Genomic DNA, 17,829 nt, shown 5'->3' with positions numbered 1-17,829 from the left:
GTTTAATAGTAGTAAAAATCACTTTCTTAAAATCATCCATTTCTCTGGAAATGACATTAGCCTGGCGCTCAAGACTTCAAAACCTCCTTTTATCTATAGATAGAGCAAGACTTCCACATTATAAAAGCAAATATAGCTTCATGTTTTATTTATGAAAGTTTGTGCTCTCTTCTCAGCTGATTTATTCATGACTCAAAACACATATGCCACAAAATACACCATTCTAAATAGTGCTCTGGGAATGAGGTAAAGCTTATGATGACTATTTGTGTCCATATAAGATGCCTAAAGGTTAAAACTGCATGGAGAGAACATATTGTCTCCAAAAGCTTTTATACACAAACATACCCACTCCCTCTCTGTTATACACGCAATATGCTCCGAACTATTGAGTCCATTAGTGACATCCCAACTCACACACTGTCCTGCCTTGGTTTTGCTATGAATAAACTCTTACGTCTGAAAGAGCTGCATCACAGGAAACCTCGGGACACAGAGAGGGAAGCTGTGATCCCCCGAATGCTTGTTACATCATCTCTCCTGCTTCATTGCATAATGTAACAAAAATATATACAAATGTGTATGTGAAAGTCAGATTGTAACAATAGAACAGCACATCTGGATTAGCATTCTGGGTCTCTTTCTGTCGTTCTATTTTTCAGTACAGATTTGTGAGATTAGGGTTCATTTGTTTCACGGAGATAGAGATGTTTTGGCTTAGCTTTCAGATTATACAAGGAGTTTAAATGGAAAGTTGACCGTGTTTCAGTAGGCAATCGAACCCATGCATGACCTTAATGTTTATTTTATTAAGGCTAATTAGTATTTAAGCAGGTTTTATGACCTCATATTGAGAGATTTTTTACTCAGCAAGGATGCATTAAATTGATCAAAAATACAGTTAAGGCTTTTACATTGTTACAAAAAATGCTGTTCTTATTCTAGAACATTCTATTCATCAAAGAATCCTAAGAAAAAAAAAACATTGACGATAATAACTCAACATTAACTCAACTTCAACATTGACGATAATAACACCAAACAATCAGCATAATATTAGATTGATTTCTGAGAGATCATGTGACAATAAAAAACGGCTGTTGAAAATCCAGCTTTGCCATCACAGGGATAACTAGTAACAGTTATTCAAAATTGTAATAATAATTCACAATATTACTCTATTTTTAAATAAACAAAGCTTGTTGAGCATAAGAGACTTTTAAAAACATAAAAAAATCTTACCGACCCGACCCCAAGCTTTTAAACGATAGTGTATATACAAGCAGCAGCTCACTCTTTACAGAAATGATTCAAACATCACATTAATTCTCAGCTCTTGTGTGGCTGTTTTCTGTGTGATTTCAAAACACACTGTATATAATTATGCCTGATGGCAGAGGGTAATCTGGTACAGCACATCTCTTCTCACCCATGAGATCAATGTTTTCAGTATCATATTACATTAAGCCTGCGTATGATGTTTAAATAATAATAAACTATTAAAAAATGAATGGTGTCCCTTAACAAAAATAGCAAATGATGGAAATCAGAGAAAGCTGAAGAGAACTGTCTGCATGGTACATAATTAAACACATCTGAGGTACTCAGATTCATATTCAAAGAAACACCTGCATGTTGAATTTATTCTGATTTTGCACAAAATAAATATAGCTATTTCTGTTATATTCTATTGCAGTGTTTGTTAAAAACAAATTAGTTCACTTTTTACTTTGCCTAGTATGCAAAGCATGAAAAAAAAGAATCTAAGAAACTAGCAAGAATAGCAAAAATAAAGCTGATTTCGTTTGAGAGAGCTATTAGTTTTTACTATAGTGATACTGTTTTGCATTGATTATTGGGACCCTTTTTTAGTGGTCTCTCTGTCTTACGCATGTCTCTGGACACATTGCAGGGTTGTATATTTTGTCAGGCTGTGATGTTCTTGAATAGAGATTCTGTGTGCTGCCTGTTTGCCTCCGAATTATATAAAACAGCACGCAGTTTTGATTTTCTTTTGTTTTTGCTTGTTGGACATTTTCTTTCCTGCTTTGAGATGATGATGATGCGAGTTCCCAAAAGCCAATAGATCACCATTATTATTGTTTTTTTATTATGTAATGTTTGTAGCCTCCTCAATATCAAAGTGAAGCACCCCTTCTTTTGACTGATGGTAGGGTCCTCAGTATGTGTGTATGTGTATGTGTTCTGTGTGCACAAGCGCCGCCCATACTTCAGCTTTTTTTCATAGAGAGAGAGAGAGAGAGAGAGAGAGAGAGAGAGACGCAGACTCCCACCTCGCCGTGAGAAAGGAACAGTATCTAAACGGACGTGCGTTTCTCTTCCATACACCGCGCGTTGCTCACGGGGGCGCGGATACAGGGTTGCAGCTGGCGTCGGGGGCTCGAACCTGCGGAAAGGACACTGATCCAGGACCGGGACTGACCCTGAGGATGATGAAGGTGAGGCTGAATGTGATGCTCCCGTGAGCGCCATTCTTCTGGCTTACCGTCGGTCTCTGTTAACGTGTAGAAAAATAGAAGGTGGTTTGCTGGAAGGGGAGGGGGGGATGGGGTCTTTTTGGCGATGGTGGATATACATGAGCTGAGTAGAGGTCGCGAAAGCGCGAGAATGACATTTCGGCACCGTGCAGTATTTTTTTCCTTTTCATTTTATTCACCAGGGAGGCTGCGAGTTAATGGACGCTCCCCCCTCGCGCCGCTGTCCGTCCGCCCGCGCGGAGAGACTCGCACCGCTCCAGTGCTATGGAAACGGGAGAGATGGAGCGAGCGCGCGACAGAGGGGGATACCCAGCACCTCAGCGCAGCCTCGGGCATGTCAATGACGTTGGTGTATTTTGCGCTCTCCTAAATGTGTCACGGTGTCCGTTAGGAGCAGCTCACCTTTAATTTAAGCGCGACGCGTGTGCGTGCGCCAAATCCATTTGGTTTTCTTCGTCGTGCGTGATTCTGATGCGAGTTTTCTCGTTTATTGATTATGAGCGACCGGCATTCTGTAGTCAAGTGCCGGGGCGCGCGCACGCACAAACGCGTGCGTCCGCTTCATTTATTTTTTACAGATACGATCGGCGGTGCGCAGTTTATCCGTGTCAAACGACGAGATTTGTGCGCTAGACCGGAGATGACGCGAATCTGGCCTCTGTCAAGCGTTCGAGAGGATAAAAAACGTAAAAGCCGTGAAGGGTTGCGGCGGAGGCCGACGTTTCGTTTGAGGCTGTAGGTTTTGTGGAGCTCTGGCAAAATGCGCGAGTGGTCAACGAGCACGTGAAGTAATGCTAACGTATTTTGTTTCCTTGTGGGGAAATACTGAGGTGTGTCCGTGAGCCGATCGCACTGATCACAGGTGCCTGACGACCATGTCCTGAGTGCTCATTCTGCCTCTCACATCTTTCATTTCTTGTGCAACATACTATTGTCTTTGCTTTCTCTATAGTTAGCCTAAATAGTTATATTGAGAATCCAATAAAGATCTATTGATCTATAATCACACTACACTACAGGTATTAGAAATAGAGGAAGCGGGAAGAGTATTTCTGTGTTTGGACTTATTGTGAGATAAAACATGCATCCAGGCAATTCCACCTAAATAGTCATGTATTGAAGCCAAGTCTTACTGCACACCTCATAAACACAGAAGTTGTCTTTAAACGTGTGACATTCCTTTGCATGGTTTGTCAGATTTCACACACTTTTTATGCAGGTAAATGTAGACTGTAGTAGGGGAGTGTTGTAATGAATCCTGTAACTCAGTGTTTTTTTTTACAATTTGTCCCACTGTGTAAAATACACTTACATTTTAGTTTTTTTTTAGTTTTTGTAAATAATCAAATGTGCTTGTTCAAAATAATTATTGTGCCGTGCATTTTAATTCTAAATGGGAACGTAAAAAGCATTTTCGTTTTAAACAACAAAACAAAATGTCAACAAATATGGAAATACATGAATCATAGGCTAAAAACTCATAACTGTTTGTGTGCATGTAATTGTCACAAATATTTGTACACTGTCCCAAATTGTGTGATCTTTGTTGGGCCAGTAAAAGTTGGAAAGTGCTACATCCTTCCTCTTCTGATCAGACCTGATACTTGTAAATGTAGACAAAACTCTTGTGTGGATGTTATATAGAAAATGAAGCAAGAGACTTAGCTAATTGATGTTATACCAGTTCTGTCATTTAATTTAACGTGATTGCAGGTCAAATTTTAATTAAATTTTTTCAGTTTATCAATTTTTTTTTGTCCAGTTAATCTTTTATGTTTCTTGACAGAGTCTAACAGTTTCCTCTTTCACCTCAGAACACTGATGGTCATGTATGATAGGGATTTCACCATTTCTAATTGGTTAAACCGATGGTGTTCCAACATGCTTATCCTTCACCTGGCCCCTTCTATAGGACAGACAGGCGTATTCTCATTAAAGATGATTACGGAATCACTGTCATCAGCTAAAACATGAATCAGCTGAATCATTCCCTTGAACTCACGTTGCTCGAACTGTCAGTCTTAGTGTTTCGTGTGTTCACGCTGCAAGCACATTTTTGCAGACCTGGGGTTTAGTTGTGCGTTGGAGCATAATGGTTCGGATGCATCCCACTGAAGTGCTGAAACCGTTGACTCACTGTCTCTACGGAGAAACAATATTGCTCCTGAAAACTTCACTGACGGCATGCTGCATCAAACTCCTTTGTTGGACATCTTTCATTTTTTAAAAAGCCTTTAAAAGAAGGTTTTGCTTCAGTGTCTTTGTAAACTGATTCATTAGCTGCTCTGTTTTCCTTTAAGCAAAGTACACATTGCATATGACTTGTAACTGACATTTGATATGAAGCTGTTAATACACCAAACACATTATAAGTTCTGTCATATTCCTCGTAAATAAAAATAGAAACACCAGACGTGTAGCTAAACATACTGTCACATGTAAAGAGGTTGTTCACACACATCGCAATTATGCATTGAGACATCAGTTAGCACTGGTGTGGGAAGTCGAATGCTTACTGTCATTCTGTATTGCCAGGCTATAGCAGGATATTTCCCTTTTGCATTAGCATGCGGTCCTTCTCTTCCAACAGATCTGATGTACCTGTTAATGGTGAAGGGAAGCCTGGGAAGTGTACTGCCAAGCAAGTGACTTCGTCTTGATGTTGCAATTGACGTAATATAGTTTGCGTTATATGCCCTAGAGACAGATGCAGTCTTTTAGTTGAAAATCTTGAGCGTATATGCGCATGTTGGCGTATTCGTTAAAACGGAATCTTACAGACTCGTTTTACATCCTACTCTCTAGACGCCAGCAGCCTCTAATCCTGTCCTCTGTTGCCATCTTAAAATGCACTGGATTCAGCTCCGAAACTCTTACGTAAAAGGTGATTGCAAAACAAGTATGGAGGTTCTTTAGCTAGTATGGAGGTTCTGATCTCATGGTGCACATTATAGGGGTGCGTTCTGACCTTTCAAATCAGCGACTTGGAAGTTTCAGGACGGTTCCACAGAGCTGGTGCACGACATTCACATGGAGAGGCATGTGCATCCAAAAATATGACTACGTAAGTGCGGGAAAGAGTGGGAAAACCAAGAGAATGGCCAGATTTAGAAACATCTGCACTGGGAGCGTGGGCTGGGAATCCACCCACCCACCTACACACACACACACACACACACACACACTCGCACACACAGCGGCTTCATGTGAGCTGTATCACACACGTATCTTTTGCATCTTTCATGGCTGAAAGGCTTTTGTGCGTTTTCTCTGCTTGTGTTTGTTTTAGGAACCGTGTGGGCAGGCAATGCTGCATGGGTTTAAAGCATTTATAATCTAAATTTAGACCTCAAGAAAAGTGCAAAATGTTTTATCAGGATGATTCATATCAGAATGTGGAGGGAATAACAGGCTTAAGCAGCATCATATGGCTAAGCAGCTCAAGAGTCGAATAGTTCCTTAAAACATTCGGTTCATAATGTTACTTCGCTGTCTGCACATTTCGTTTCTTTTATTCTCTCTCTCTGCGAGATATTATGAGAACTAATGGATGTATGAGTTTGTTTGTGTGTGTATCCAGTTATGAGAGCTTAATCCATAGCGTAGCAGTCTATTTTAATGCAACCTCTCTCTCTTCCGCTCTTTTCCTTTCTCTCTCCACGTGCTTTCTCCAGTTCTCCCTCCTAGACTCCTAGCCCACTGTACTCCGATTACATAATCGTCCTCCCCAGTCAGGTGTGTGTGTGCGTGTGTGTCTATGTTGAGGCAGCCATGCTAGAAGGATGCCATGCTATATTCCTTTGAGTTATAGGGCTGTTCTGTCATAGTGCAGCAATGATGATGCTGAACGAACAAGGCACTTCATGTTCTGTTTAGACACCCAAAGCTCTTTATTTCATTTAAGGGAACCTGGATGGAATGATGGCAGTCAGTGAAAGTGTTGACCTATAGCAGCTGTTTCCTTCAGCAGCTGGAATGCCAGATGTTGAGGTATACACCCCCTTGATTGTTTTTAGGCCTCTGTTATGCTGTTTGTCCAAAGAACGGCAGCTTTCTTAGAGCAGAAAGTGTGCTGACATCTGGGCAGAGCCAGTGAAGGGACTATTTCCTAGTGAATTATTAAGCATGAAAGCTGTAACAAAACTGGTTTGAAACCTGAATCTGTCTAGATTCAAATGAGGCTGACGAATAGCTCGAACTGAAGAAATGGCTGCTCCTCACAGAAAGTTTAATTAAAATTTGACTTCGAATGACAGGACGAGGAATTTATTTAATTGCAACTCAAAGATATTCAACACAGGTATTCTGGGAATGGAGTTTTCTTCCATCACGGTTCACAAAAGTAAATTTATTATCTATTACATGGACAAACTTTGCTTTTACAGTACAAAATTACAGTCAGTTTAATTCTACTTTCTTACATTCACATTTCTTACATTTAAATTGCAGTTCTGATTCCGCATTCTACCTCAATTCAAATTCAAGACCATGAATTGTCATTCAAAAGGCGTTCTCAATTTACTTTTGAACCCAGTCATGTAACTTTTATCTGAAGCCAGAACACACCATTTCTGCTGAGAAGACAGAATGATCTAAAACAGAAAGTCAAACTCATCTCTCGTCAGTTGTCAGTTGTAGGGAAAGCTCAGTGATTTGGGTCAAACGTTTAACAGATGCCCATTCAATTAAACCGTGATCCACAATCAATTTAATGAGCGTGAGGTCTGGCTGTTGGCTGAAGGATGCAGTGTTGTAGATGTGTGCACCAAGGCATTTACACAGAGAAAGAGTGACTGAGCAAGACAAGAGAGGAAAAGAGGAAGAATGTTCCTGAGTACAGTTCATTCATGCAGGAATAAAGGCAGGAGGAATGAAGAGTCGACAGATAACACACACACACAAAGTCAAGGCCCTATAATGCTAGTGTTACTGTACTGCTGTATTCTCACTGTTTATGAACAGATTGCCTCTGTTTGGCTCTTAGAGACACTGTTTAATCCCGCTAAATTCATCACCATCCAATCTGATAATCTCAGGGGCTGTTGCATCATTTTATCATGTGTGCGGTGTAATATTTCAGTGTGTGGTTGATAGCCTACAGCTCTGATACACGCAGTGCCACATAATAATATCTTACGTGAGAATAAGCTGTGGATGAATTGGGATGTTTAAGGGTTGTGATCCTCATCAGCTGTTCTCTTTTTCTGTTCTAGTGTGATCTGATGCTAGCTGGGACAGGAACACAGCTTTTCCACTGCAGTTTTTCTGACTGATTTGCATAATCCTACTGCCTACTGTTCCCTTTAGAGAGAGAGAGAGAGAGAAAGAAAAAAGAAACACGTTGCAACATTATTGAGACTGCACTGAGAGATGTTTCTCAAATTAATATTTCGTTTTAACTTAATAAATCTAACTCATTCATTTTCCTGACATTAGTGATGAATCGGTAAAAAATTCACTAAACTCACTGTAATGATCCAAGAACTGACGAGTGAGATTTTAATAAAAGCATTGGAAGAAAATATGTTTATGACTTGAATGTGAGTTTAAACATATGAAACAGAGTTAAAACATGTTAAACTATTCAGTCAAGAGTTTTAAATGTATTTTAGTATAATGGATTGTGGAAATTAATGTTTTAAATGCCTTTTAATCAAAAGCTTAATCAAGGAACAAGCTGAACTGTGACTTGTGAAATTATAAGAAGTATATTTTAGACACAATATAGCCAGTAGCTTTGTCTGTTTTTACCCAGCCAATGAAAATAGTTAATGACTAAACAGCAGAGCATCACCTAGCAACACACAGTTGAATGAATCAGATTAGTAAATCTGTTGAGTGAATGATTCAATGATTCACTCACCTAGACAGTATGTTTCGTTCCTGAATGAAGCAGCGTTTTTGAACAAATCGGTTGAATGAATAATTGAGTCATTCATACATAGGCGGTCACTTGTTACCACATTTCTTGGCCTGAACACAAAGCTGTCGAGCACGTTATACAGATACAGCCACCATAGCCAATTAGAAACATGTACAGGACACAAGTAATGCATTTGCACACACTCAGATACATATCACCTCTAGAAAAGATTCTGTACAGTAGATAAAAGGAATACTGATGGAGCGATAATTCAAACCCTTAAAGGCTGTGTGTATCTGTAGGTGTGTGTTTGTGTTCAGTAATTCAGTGCCCTGTACACACGAACAACAGATTTAAGTAATGGAGTTTAGATATCAGATCAGCAGAGAACTCTCGCATTTACCCACAGTGTGTTGTGACACTGAGATAACAACTGCCGTGGTGTGTATCAAATGCAGTTGCTATATACAAATCAAACAGATTTTACTCTTTCTGCTGACAACATAACATTTGTTTCTTTTTAAATGCGCAAAAAAAGAGAATTTTTTACAGCCTGGCTGCCTCTGAGAGAGAGAGAGAGAGAGAGAGAGAGAGAGAGGAAAACAGCCTGGAGTTGTGGGGGTAAAATCTTGGAGCTGATTATGTATGAGTGTTTCTGTGTAGAGAATTACCCTGCCATCATCTCAAGTCGCTGTCATGGGCCTGTATATGTTAAAGTCAGCAGGAAGCAATACTATAACGCATCTCGTCTTTACTCAAGCATGGAAGCCATGGTTACTCAAGCACAGCTTCTGTATAGCTCTGTGACCTTGTACATTGCAACTTCCTTCCCATATGAACACAAAGGAACCGTGAGAGCCAGTTACATTCATACACAGTTTAGTTATGATACAGAAATACAGTATATGGGAAAAAAATGAATCCATACTTCTTAATTTGGGAGGTGTAGCCCTACCTTACAGCTAATACAGCCAAGCATTTATGATAAAGGACTAGAAGCTGCACTTTCCTGACTTTCAGTTTTGAAAATAGCTTTTTAAAGGCAATCCCAAGATCGCCTGGTGAACTGCCTTGCCTTAAAAGAGTTTCTGTATTATCCAGTACAAATTTCTGTATAAATGAAACTGAATGTTTAGAGTGAGTTTGATTGAGGTGTGCTGTTTGAATGAAATTGTAGTAAATAACTTGTCGTCTGACATGTTATTGATGTATGACATATGCTTTGTGGGTTTTTTGACTCCTGTTCAAGAGAACTGCCCTCAGAAATGCTTTTCGCAACCATCAAATAACAGGATAGTTTAATATATAGTTAAAATTATAGTTTTTATTTATGTATTATGTGTCATAAAAATTAGAAACATAGAATTTTTATCATAGAAAAACATAGAATTGTGCGAAAGTGGAAGGAAAATGGATGCAATGAACGTGTTTTGAGTCTTTTATTATACACTACAGTTAAAAGGTTATTTTTTAAATAATAGTATAATTTAAATAATATACATATACTTTTATTCGGCAAGGATGTATTAAATCAATCAAAAGTGACAGTAAAGACATTTATAATGTTACAAAAGTTTCAATTTTAAATAAATGCTTTTTTTAAATTCCCATTCATCAAAGAATCCTAAAAAAAAAGTATCATGGTTTCCTCAAAAATATTAAGCAGTACTACTTTTTTCAACATTGATTATAAGAAATGTTTTCTGTGCACCAAATCGGCATATTAGAATAACAATATTTCTCAAATCACAATAAAAAAAACTTGTTTTTACTGTATATTTGATCAAACAAATACATCCTCATTGACCGTAAGAGACTTCTTTCAAAATCATTAAAAAAATCTTGCTGACCCCAATTTTTTTCTTTTCTTTTTTCTTTTCAGTTTTTTCCTCAATCACTTTGGCTCAATTCTCAAATTAGACTTTTTTTCCCCCTCAAAACAATAAGTTCAGATCTCTGAACAGTTAGTTTCTACTTCACATGAGATTGTAATTTGCATGTGTTTTGGCACATGTGTGCAAAAGAATAAGTATAATTGGCTACAATTTGCAAAATAACTAAATGCACATAACTTGTTGGTCAAAACTGATTCTCAGTGCAATTGTCAAACTCTTCACAACTTGGTGGTCACACCAAATATTGATTTGATTTAGTTTATAGAAGTTAATTGATAAATAAAACCTATTTATGACATTATGTTTAAGTGCCTAAAACCTTTCACAGTACTACAGGCCAGTTTCTTCAAGCGTCCTGGAGACATTGCCGCAGTTCTTTTGGATTTAGTCTGTCTCAGTTTTTTTTCTGATTCTTCGTATAATCCCAGACAGACTCGATGATGGTGAGATCAAATCTCTTTGTGGATCATTCCGGCTCTTGTCACTCCTTGTCCATACAAAAATATCACTGGATTATTACAATTAATGGCAAAAGGAATGTTTGGAAATGTAAATGAATATTTACACTAACAATGTATAATAATACACTACAGCAAAATATATAAATAACTGTCTTAACACCATTTTGTGGGGGGTGAAAATACTAATGTGCCTAAGACTTTATTGACACAATAACCAGGTTTTGAAGCATGATTGAAATGTTTTGAGTGAGTTACTACGTTTTGCAGACACGCAATAGAGTTCTGATGTTCCAGCAAACAGTTGTGACAATTGCACTTGCAGTTTAGAGAATGTTAAGACTGTTTCGAAAAATGTGCCGAAGCGATTGAGAAAAACTGTAATATTCTAATAAGGCCTATCAACTTAAATACAGAGAATAGGGGTGTTGTGTGTATACTAGCAAGTTGCAACCTCATCTACACCTTTTGTTTCAAAACTGAGCCAAAGCAGTTAGAGAAACAGGGCAAACCCAAATGAGATGCAGCGTTATAGCTCAACACGCCTGTCATTTTTGTTTCCAGAGTGCTGACTGTGGAGTGGAAGCCAGCATGTGACTGTTTGATGTTAATCCAGAATGTTTCTGATGTTATGTAACTGTTGTCTTCCTGTGGCTTATCCTGCGCCTCTCTTTCTATCTTTCTGTAGTTGGTCAGCGGGGGCTCTGTAGTGAATGCCGAGGCAGTATGGGACCATGTGACCATGGCTGACCGGGAGCTGGCCTTCAAGGCAGGTGATGTCATCAAGGTGTTGGATGCCTCGAATAAAGACTGGTGGTGGGGTCAAATCGACGAGGAGGAGGGCTGGTTTCCTGCCAGCTTCGTCAGGGTGAGTTTTAACACTTTTTTAGATTTTTAACACTTTCCTGTCTGACATATAGCTGTCTGATGCCCACCTGTCTAACAAATACCTGTCTAATACACACCTGCAGAACCAAATCTGTTTAACCCAGCTGTTTTCATATCCAATACTGTTTCTAACTGAATAGCAGTCAGATAAAGCTGTTTAAAAGAGATGCAACATTCAGGCCTGTTCGAGAAATGAACAATAGAATAAATCTGCAGATATTTAGTTGACACATTTTCAGATAATCAGTCAGAAGAGGTCGCATTCTTCCCTTTAACCTCCATCTTGAACCCAAACTCTTGTTTGTGTTGCTGTTGTTGTTTCTCTAAGGTGGAGTCCCACCCCCCTCAAACCAAACAGCTTTTTTATATCAACCCTGTCGCTGCATCACGCCTCACAAACGCCACGGCTAAGGTGCGTTTTTTCAAAACCACTGCTTACCGTTTGACCGTTGAATGCATCCCATCGCTTACTGCTCACATGCTGTCGCTGTGTTCCAACGTTTTGTTTCCGCCACAGTCGCTGCGCCTCGCTTCCATGGCAACTTATCTTCATGCCGGTGACAGTCTGGGTCTGTCTGAAAATACTGAAATAGGAAAAAGATATTGTAAATGTAATGTAATGCTCACTCGATTATAACATTTAACGATGACAACTATCAATATTTCCCTCTTTTCTGACAGTATTTGGTGACATCTTGTTTATTTCTATTTTACTGTGACTTGAACAGATGTTGGTCTTAATTTGAGCCTCTCTGGTCCTGTTTACACCTCGTATTAAGATGCGTTTTGGTCAATCGGATCACAAGAGGACGACGCTAAATACAGGTGTAAACGGGGTCTAAAACGGTTTGAGCTTGTCCACTTTCGACCACTTCCAGAGTCATGTGGTCGAATGCGTTCGAACAGCCAAAAAGACCGCCTACTGACCCTACTGACGTAAACATTATGGGAAGCGCGCCAGCGCTTTAAACTTTGATGCGAAACGCGTTGTTCGCTTTGAATAAAATAAAAGAGTAAAGTCAACAGTGTGCGGTATAGAGTGGTCTTATTTTTGTCATTTAAATCCGTTCCTGCTATCTACCTGCACCTACCAGGCTGTGCATTGACCTTGGTTTGAATTGGGATTTAAACTTTGTCGGCTGAAGACCCAAGTTTGGTTTGAAGACGAAAAACGTACCAAGCACAATGTTCTCTCACCATTCCTCACCAACGCTCGGCATTGTCTTGCGGCTGTCAGGGCAGAAACGAAAGCTGCTGTTCTCCGTATGATTTCTGTCGTCTCCGGGAATGTTCATATGAAAATTGCGTGAGCTTATTTCATCCTTTAGATCGAATGATCTGAAAAAGCCCATACATTTACCCACCCATAGACCATCCCCTCGAAGAAATCACGACAGAAGTGGTCAAAAGTGGACAAGAGACGGATTAAAACACTTGGTCTAAACGGGAATGTGTCTCCCTCGTCTACTTGTGATCCGAATCCGATCGACCAAAATGCATCTTAATACCAGGTGTAAACAGGGCCATTGACTGTTAAAGATCTGTTTAATCACATTTGTATACATAAAGAGAGCTAGAGAGAAGGAAAACTCAAAAATAGTTTAAACAATAAACCCTCAATCACAACACCATTATATAAGCCCTTCAGCTATTCTTTCAGCATCTCTTCTCCACCTCCAACCAGTGCTTAAAGTGTGTCAGGGGTTTTACACTGCACCGACAGGCGCTGACCAATGGCAGAAGACTGTTGCTATTGGTCGGTGTTTGTTTTCGCCGAATGTCTGAGAAGTGACGTAGTGTAATCTGGTGTTGTCCGCATTAGTCGGCGTCTATCGGTGTAATGTCAATTGGCCTTTAGTGGGGTCCCAGTTCAAACACCAACTTTTCTCTCTCCATAGTGTCAGTGATACTATAAAACCTAGATCTAATGAGCAAAATGTATTGAAATGTTATGAATAAAACTAAAGAAAGCATTATGAACATGCTGCACAGTAAAAATGAAATATTAATGGTGTGCTAGCACAGACATGCTTGATAATATGCATATACATGCAGATTCGCCGCTAGCTATCTAGGGGGTGATGTCCTTGCCCATAACTAAAGATTAACTCTCTATTGCGCGACATTCCCTCTGGGTAACAAATCCATTCTCTTCACATTGCAAGCACATGATGCCAATAAAATGGACATGAATGCAATTTCTTGCATTGCATTTTCATGAATTAACTTAAATGACCTATAAAGCTTATATATGAGTATATGTTATCTTTTAAATCTACATAAATGATTACATATTATGCAGATTAAATACACTTATCATTCAAAAGTCTGGGTTCAGTAAGATTTTTTCTAACATTGATTATAATAAGAAATGTTCCTACAAGGATATTGTTCATTTGTTAACGTGCACATTATACTAAAGTTTATTTACCTATTTATATTTTAATATATTTATTATTTTTATTACTATTATTGTTATATTCATATTTTTATGTATGTTTAATTATTTCGGCAGAAAGGGCTATTGTTGTGAAAAAAGTTATAACTTGAAACTTTTTGTTAATGCTTTGGAAACGTTTACAAATAAATATTATAATTATTATTTTAACAATACGAAATGATTCTATTGAACCAAATCAGCATATTAGAATGATTTTTGAAGGATCATGTGACACTGAAGACTGGAGTAAAGATGCTGAAAATTCAGCTTTGCATCACAGGAATAAATTACATTTTACAATATATTCAAATTTATAACATTATTTCACAATATTATTGTTTTTACTTGATCAAATAAGCCTTGGTGAGCATAAGAGACTTCTTTCAAAAACATTACAAAAATCGACCAACTAACCCCAAACTTTTGAACAGTACATGGAGAATCATGTATATTTATGTTAAATATATTTACATTTATTTGTAGTTATTAATTTAGCTTTAATATATTTATACATTTTATATAACAACATTTAAATATATGTGTTAAATACATTGAATTTAGGAGCTAGTTGTGTTAGATTTTGTTTTTAGAATTGTGACATCAGCCAGTTTCTTTACATTGCGACATTGTTGCCTCCAGGCAACATACCTAACAAGGACCCTCAAAATATTATCTTTTAAAAATTGTTCTTGATTTTAACAGTAATAATTTGAATGGCATTTTATGCAAGTCAGGTTTTATTTTTTACATTTTTTTCATAATGCATGCAATAGATTGTTTAAAACCGCTATCATATTGTTGATGAAGCATCTGGATTGTAAGTCCACTGCAGTTGTGGTCATAAGCTCAAACTTTTTGCTTGTGTGTGATCTATTGGTTTTCTTTCTGAGAAATCCCAAGCTTAGTACTGAAATATGAACATAAACCCTTTTAGTGGATCATAGGTGAAGGGATAAAAGGAGGTGTAGGATAGAGATGTGCTTATGAGAGAGGAGTGTGTTCGTGAAGTTGGAGCGCTCTTTAATGGGACTTTTATGTAACTTGGTCGTAACTTTGGCTACATACATAGAGCTTCATAAGTGCATTTCTCAGTTCCCCCTTTACTTTCTCTCTTTCCTCTCTTTTCTAACAGTCATCTATCCCCCCTTCCTCCCCAAAAACACACTTACGCAGATGGCAGGTTGTGTAAGCCACTCTCGGGCATGACAGGTGTGAGAAAATCTCTTCGCTGTACAGAGAATATCACCTGTGTCTACACAGACATACATATTAAATACACACACACACACACACACACACACACACACACACACACACACACACACACACACACACACACACACACACACACACACACACACACACACACACTATATCAATCTGTACAGCATGTCTTTATTCTGACCCTTTGGGCATCTCTTATGCAACACTGAGAAAGGACAAGGAGAAATAGACAGGAAGAGAATGAGTGTGAGAGAGATAGATGGGGTAGAGTCTGAAAGCATTATGTCACACCAGTTGGTGGCGCTGGCCTGCAGGTTTGGCGTCTCTCTCCTGCTGAGACCTGAAGCACTCGTGTCATCAGAAATCATTGCTCACTGTTTATTCACAGTCCACACACACAACACAAACTGTGCCTGCATACGAGAATCAGCAGCGTACAGCGGAGCTGAAAGTTACATATATAAAAACAAATACAGCTCAAATTTGAGGAACGCATAAAAAAAAAAAATCCCTTTTATTCCAATTGCAGTGTGTAATTTCTGCGGCATTAGCAGCATCAAATAAAAAGAAATTACTGTTTGCAGTCAGTTGTGGCATTCACAATTCTTTTTCTTTTTCTTTTGAACAGTCCGACATGTAAGCTTATTGCTCAATCAATAACTTGAATTGTTGGCAGGACTTACCCATTGTTGCTTATTTATTTTTCAACTCTGTTGGGTGCTGCTAGTAGCACAAAACCTACACACTTCACCTTTAAAGGGAGTATATGTAAGAATTTTCATGTATTAATCGCCTTTGTATTGCCAATGTGTGAACAGCTTGTTACAAAACTTTTAAAACGAGACTTCCCCGACTTCCTAGGTTGTCTATAAAGGCCTGTTGACTGATTTTATATGTGGAGGACTCTGGCCTTACATATCCAGATGAAAATCATCTATCATAATAATAATAATAATCAAACTATCATAAGTGTCTTTTTATCTACCACATCTGTCTGCAAGATGCTGGTGAATCGCAGAATTGGTGCAAATATCCAGATCGCTATGATCGGATACTTTCTTAACCGCTGTCTTTTTTGTTGCGTGTTCTAAGCGAAGAACGAAAAAGAACTTCACTGTGATTATATCAGGGCCTTGAATCACGTTCAGTCTCTAGTACGTTACGTTTACACGAGATGAATGCAAGCACGAGCAATAAGTTGCTGGCTGCAGTTCACTTAATGGCCACCGGTGTTGCTAATAACAAAAGTTTCTGAATTCTACATATAGAAAATTTCAACGGCTATTCGTCGGTTTAAGGAAGTGATGTCTTTGTTCCTTGGACGTTTCTGCTCAACGTTAGTTGTTGAGCGCATTTAAAACATTGGCGGGAGGCGCTTGATGCACTGTCGGATTGCGATAATTTATTTAATCCTGCTATTACAAATATCAAAATTAGGACCATGTTGCTCGGTGGCTGGATGCTCCCTCTGGCCAGAAACTAACCTACTTTAGGAAATGAAAGTGTTTAGATTTATGAACAACGATGTGATGCCTGGATTGCAGCAGTGAAGCAAGAAGGCTGGATACCAACTAGCAACTGTATGATTTACAGCACACATTTTGATTCTGGTAAGTAAATGACCTCATTCCAACATGCACTGATGCATGTTGACAGTAGATGACAGAAGTATTTGTTTTGTGCATTAACGAGAGTAAATAATTTCATAAATAATAATTGTTTTTCTACTTTTCTTTAGGAAATCAGATCACCATGCAATTCCAGACTACAAAACGGGTTTAAATGATATTTTTCATGCTTGAATCATAAACAATTATTGCACGTGCACCTGTGGAACAATCTTTAAAGGGGTCATTGGATGCAAAATTCACTTTTATATGGTGTTTGCATATAATTGTCTCTTTGCAGTGTGTGGACACAACCACCATACAATGAAAAAAATCCATTCATTCCTTTTTTTTTTATCCTCAAAAAGTCTAAACATTCTCAATAATCAAGCCGTTTCGATTTTCTGAGCAATATGATGTCATATTGGTCCGACTTTCCCGTATTAGCATTTTTCAGCCCTCAGCCATTTGTATACTCTCTGCCAAGGCAGCACTTTATGTGTCTTGTGTGACACCCCCTGTGGAAGAGAGGGGTGGGGTGAGCAGTTGCTCATTATCATTTAAAGAGACATGCACCGAAACGGGTCGCCGTGAACAGAGCTGTTTTTGAGGAGGTAAAAAGGGTGTTGTTTTACACAACCATTGAGGAATTTTAACCAATGTATGTTACAAACTTTACACGAAGACCCTAAAGAATCATACCAACTTGTGGAAAATGGGCATCCGATGACCCCTTTAAGACACAACGATTTGAAGGTAGTAGACAATTAAGGTCACAGTTGCAATAACTTAGGACTCTAAAGAGACCTTTCTACTGACTCTGAAAAACACCAGGAGAAAGATGCCCGGAGTCTCGGATCCCCTGCATAAACGTGCCATATTCCTGCTGCGGGGGGGCATGAGGACTGCAGATGTGAACAGAGCAATAAACTGCAATGTCCATAATGTAAGACCCT

General features: G+C 38.6%; 1 protein-coding gene across 2 annotated transcripts in view; it reads left to right on the top strand.

Annotated features, from left to right (window-relative positions):
- Positions 1-2,342: 2,342 nt before the first annotated feature.
- Positions 2,343-17,829, top strand: part of arhgef9a (Cdc42 guanine nucleotide exchange factor (GEF) 9a) — a 27,151-nt gene continuing 11,664 nt past the window's right edge. Inside the window, exons 1-3 of one of the 2 annotated variants that reach the window (XM_081365417.1) lie at positions 2,343-2,459; positions 11,403-11,582; positions 11,931-12,014. In XM_081365417.1, the coding sequence (XP_081221543.1) occupies positions 2,451-2,459; positions 11,403-11,582; positions 11,931-12,014 (273 nt within the window). In that variant the 5' untranslated portion in view covers positions 2,343-2,450. The remainder of the gene's footprint in view (positions 2,460-11,402; positions 11,583-11,930; positions 12,015-17,829) is intronic. The other variant, XM_081365418.1, reaches the window with a different exon arrangement.

This window comes from Scardinius erythrophthalmus, assembly GCF_964197995.2.
Source record: "Scardinius erythrophthalmus genome assembly, chromosome: 5".
In the NCBI taxonomy this organism is placed as follows: domain Eukaryota; kingdom Metazoa; phylum Chordata; class Actinopteri; order Cypriniformes; family Leuciscidae; genus Scardinius; species Scardinius erythrophthalmus.
Note: the sequence above shows the minus strand (reverse complement) of the source record. Positions and strands in the feature narration are given on the sequence as shown.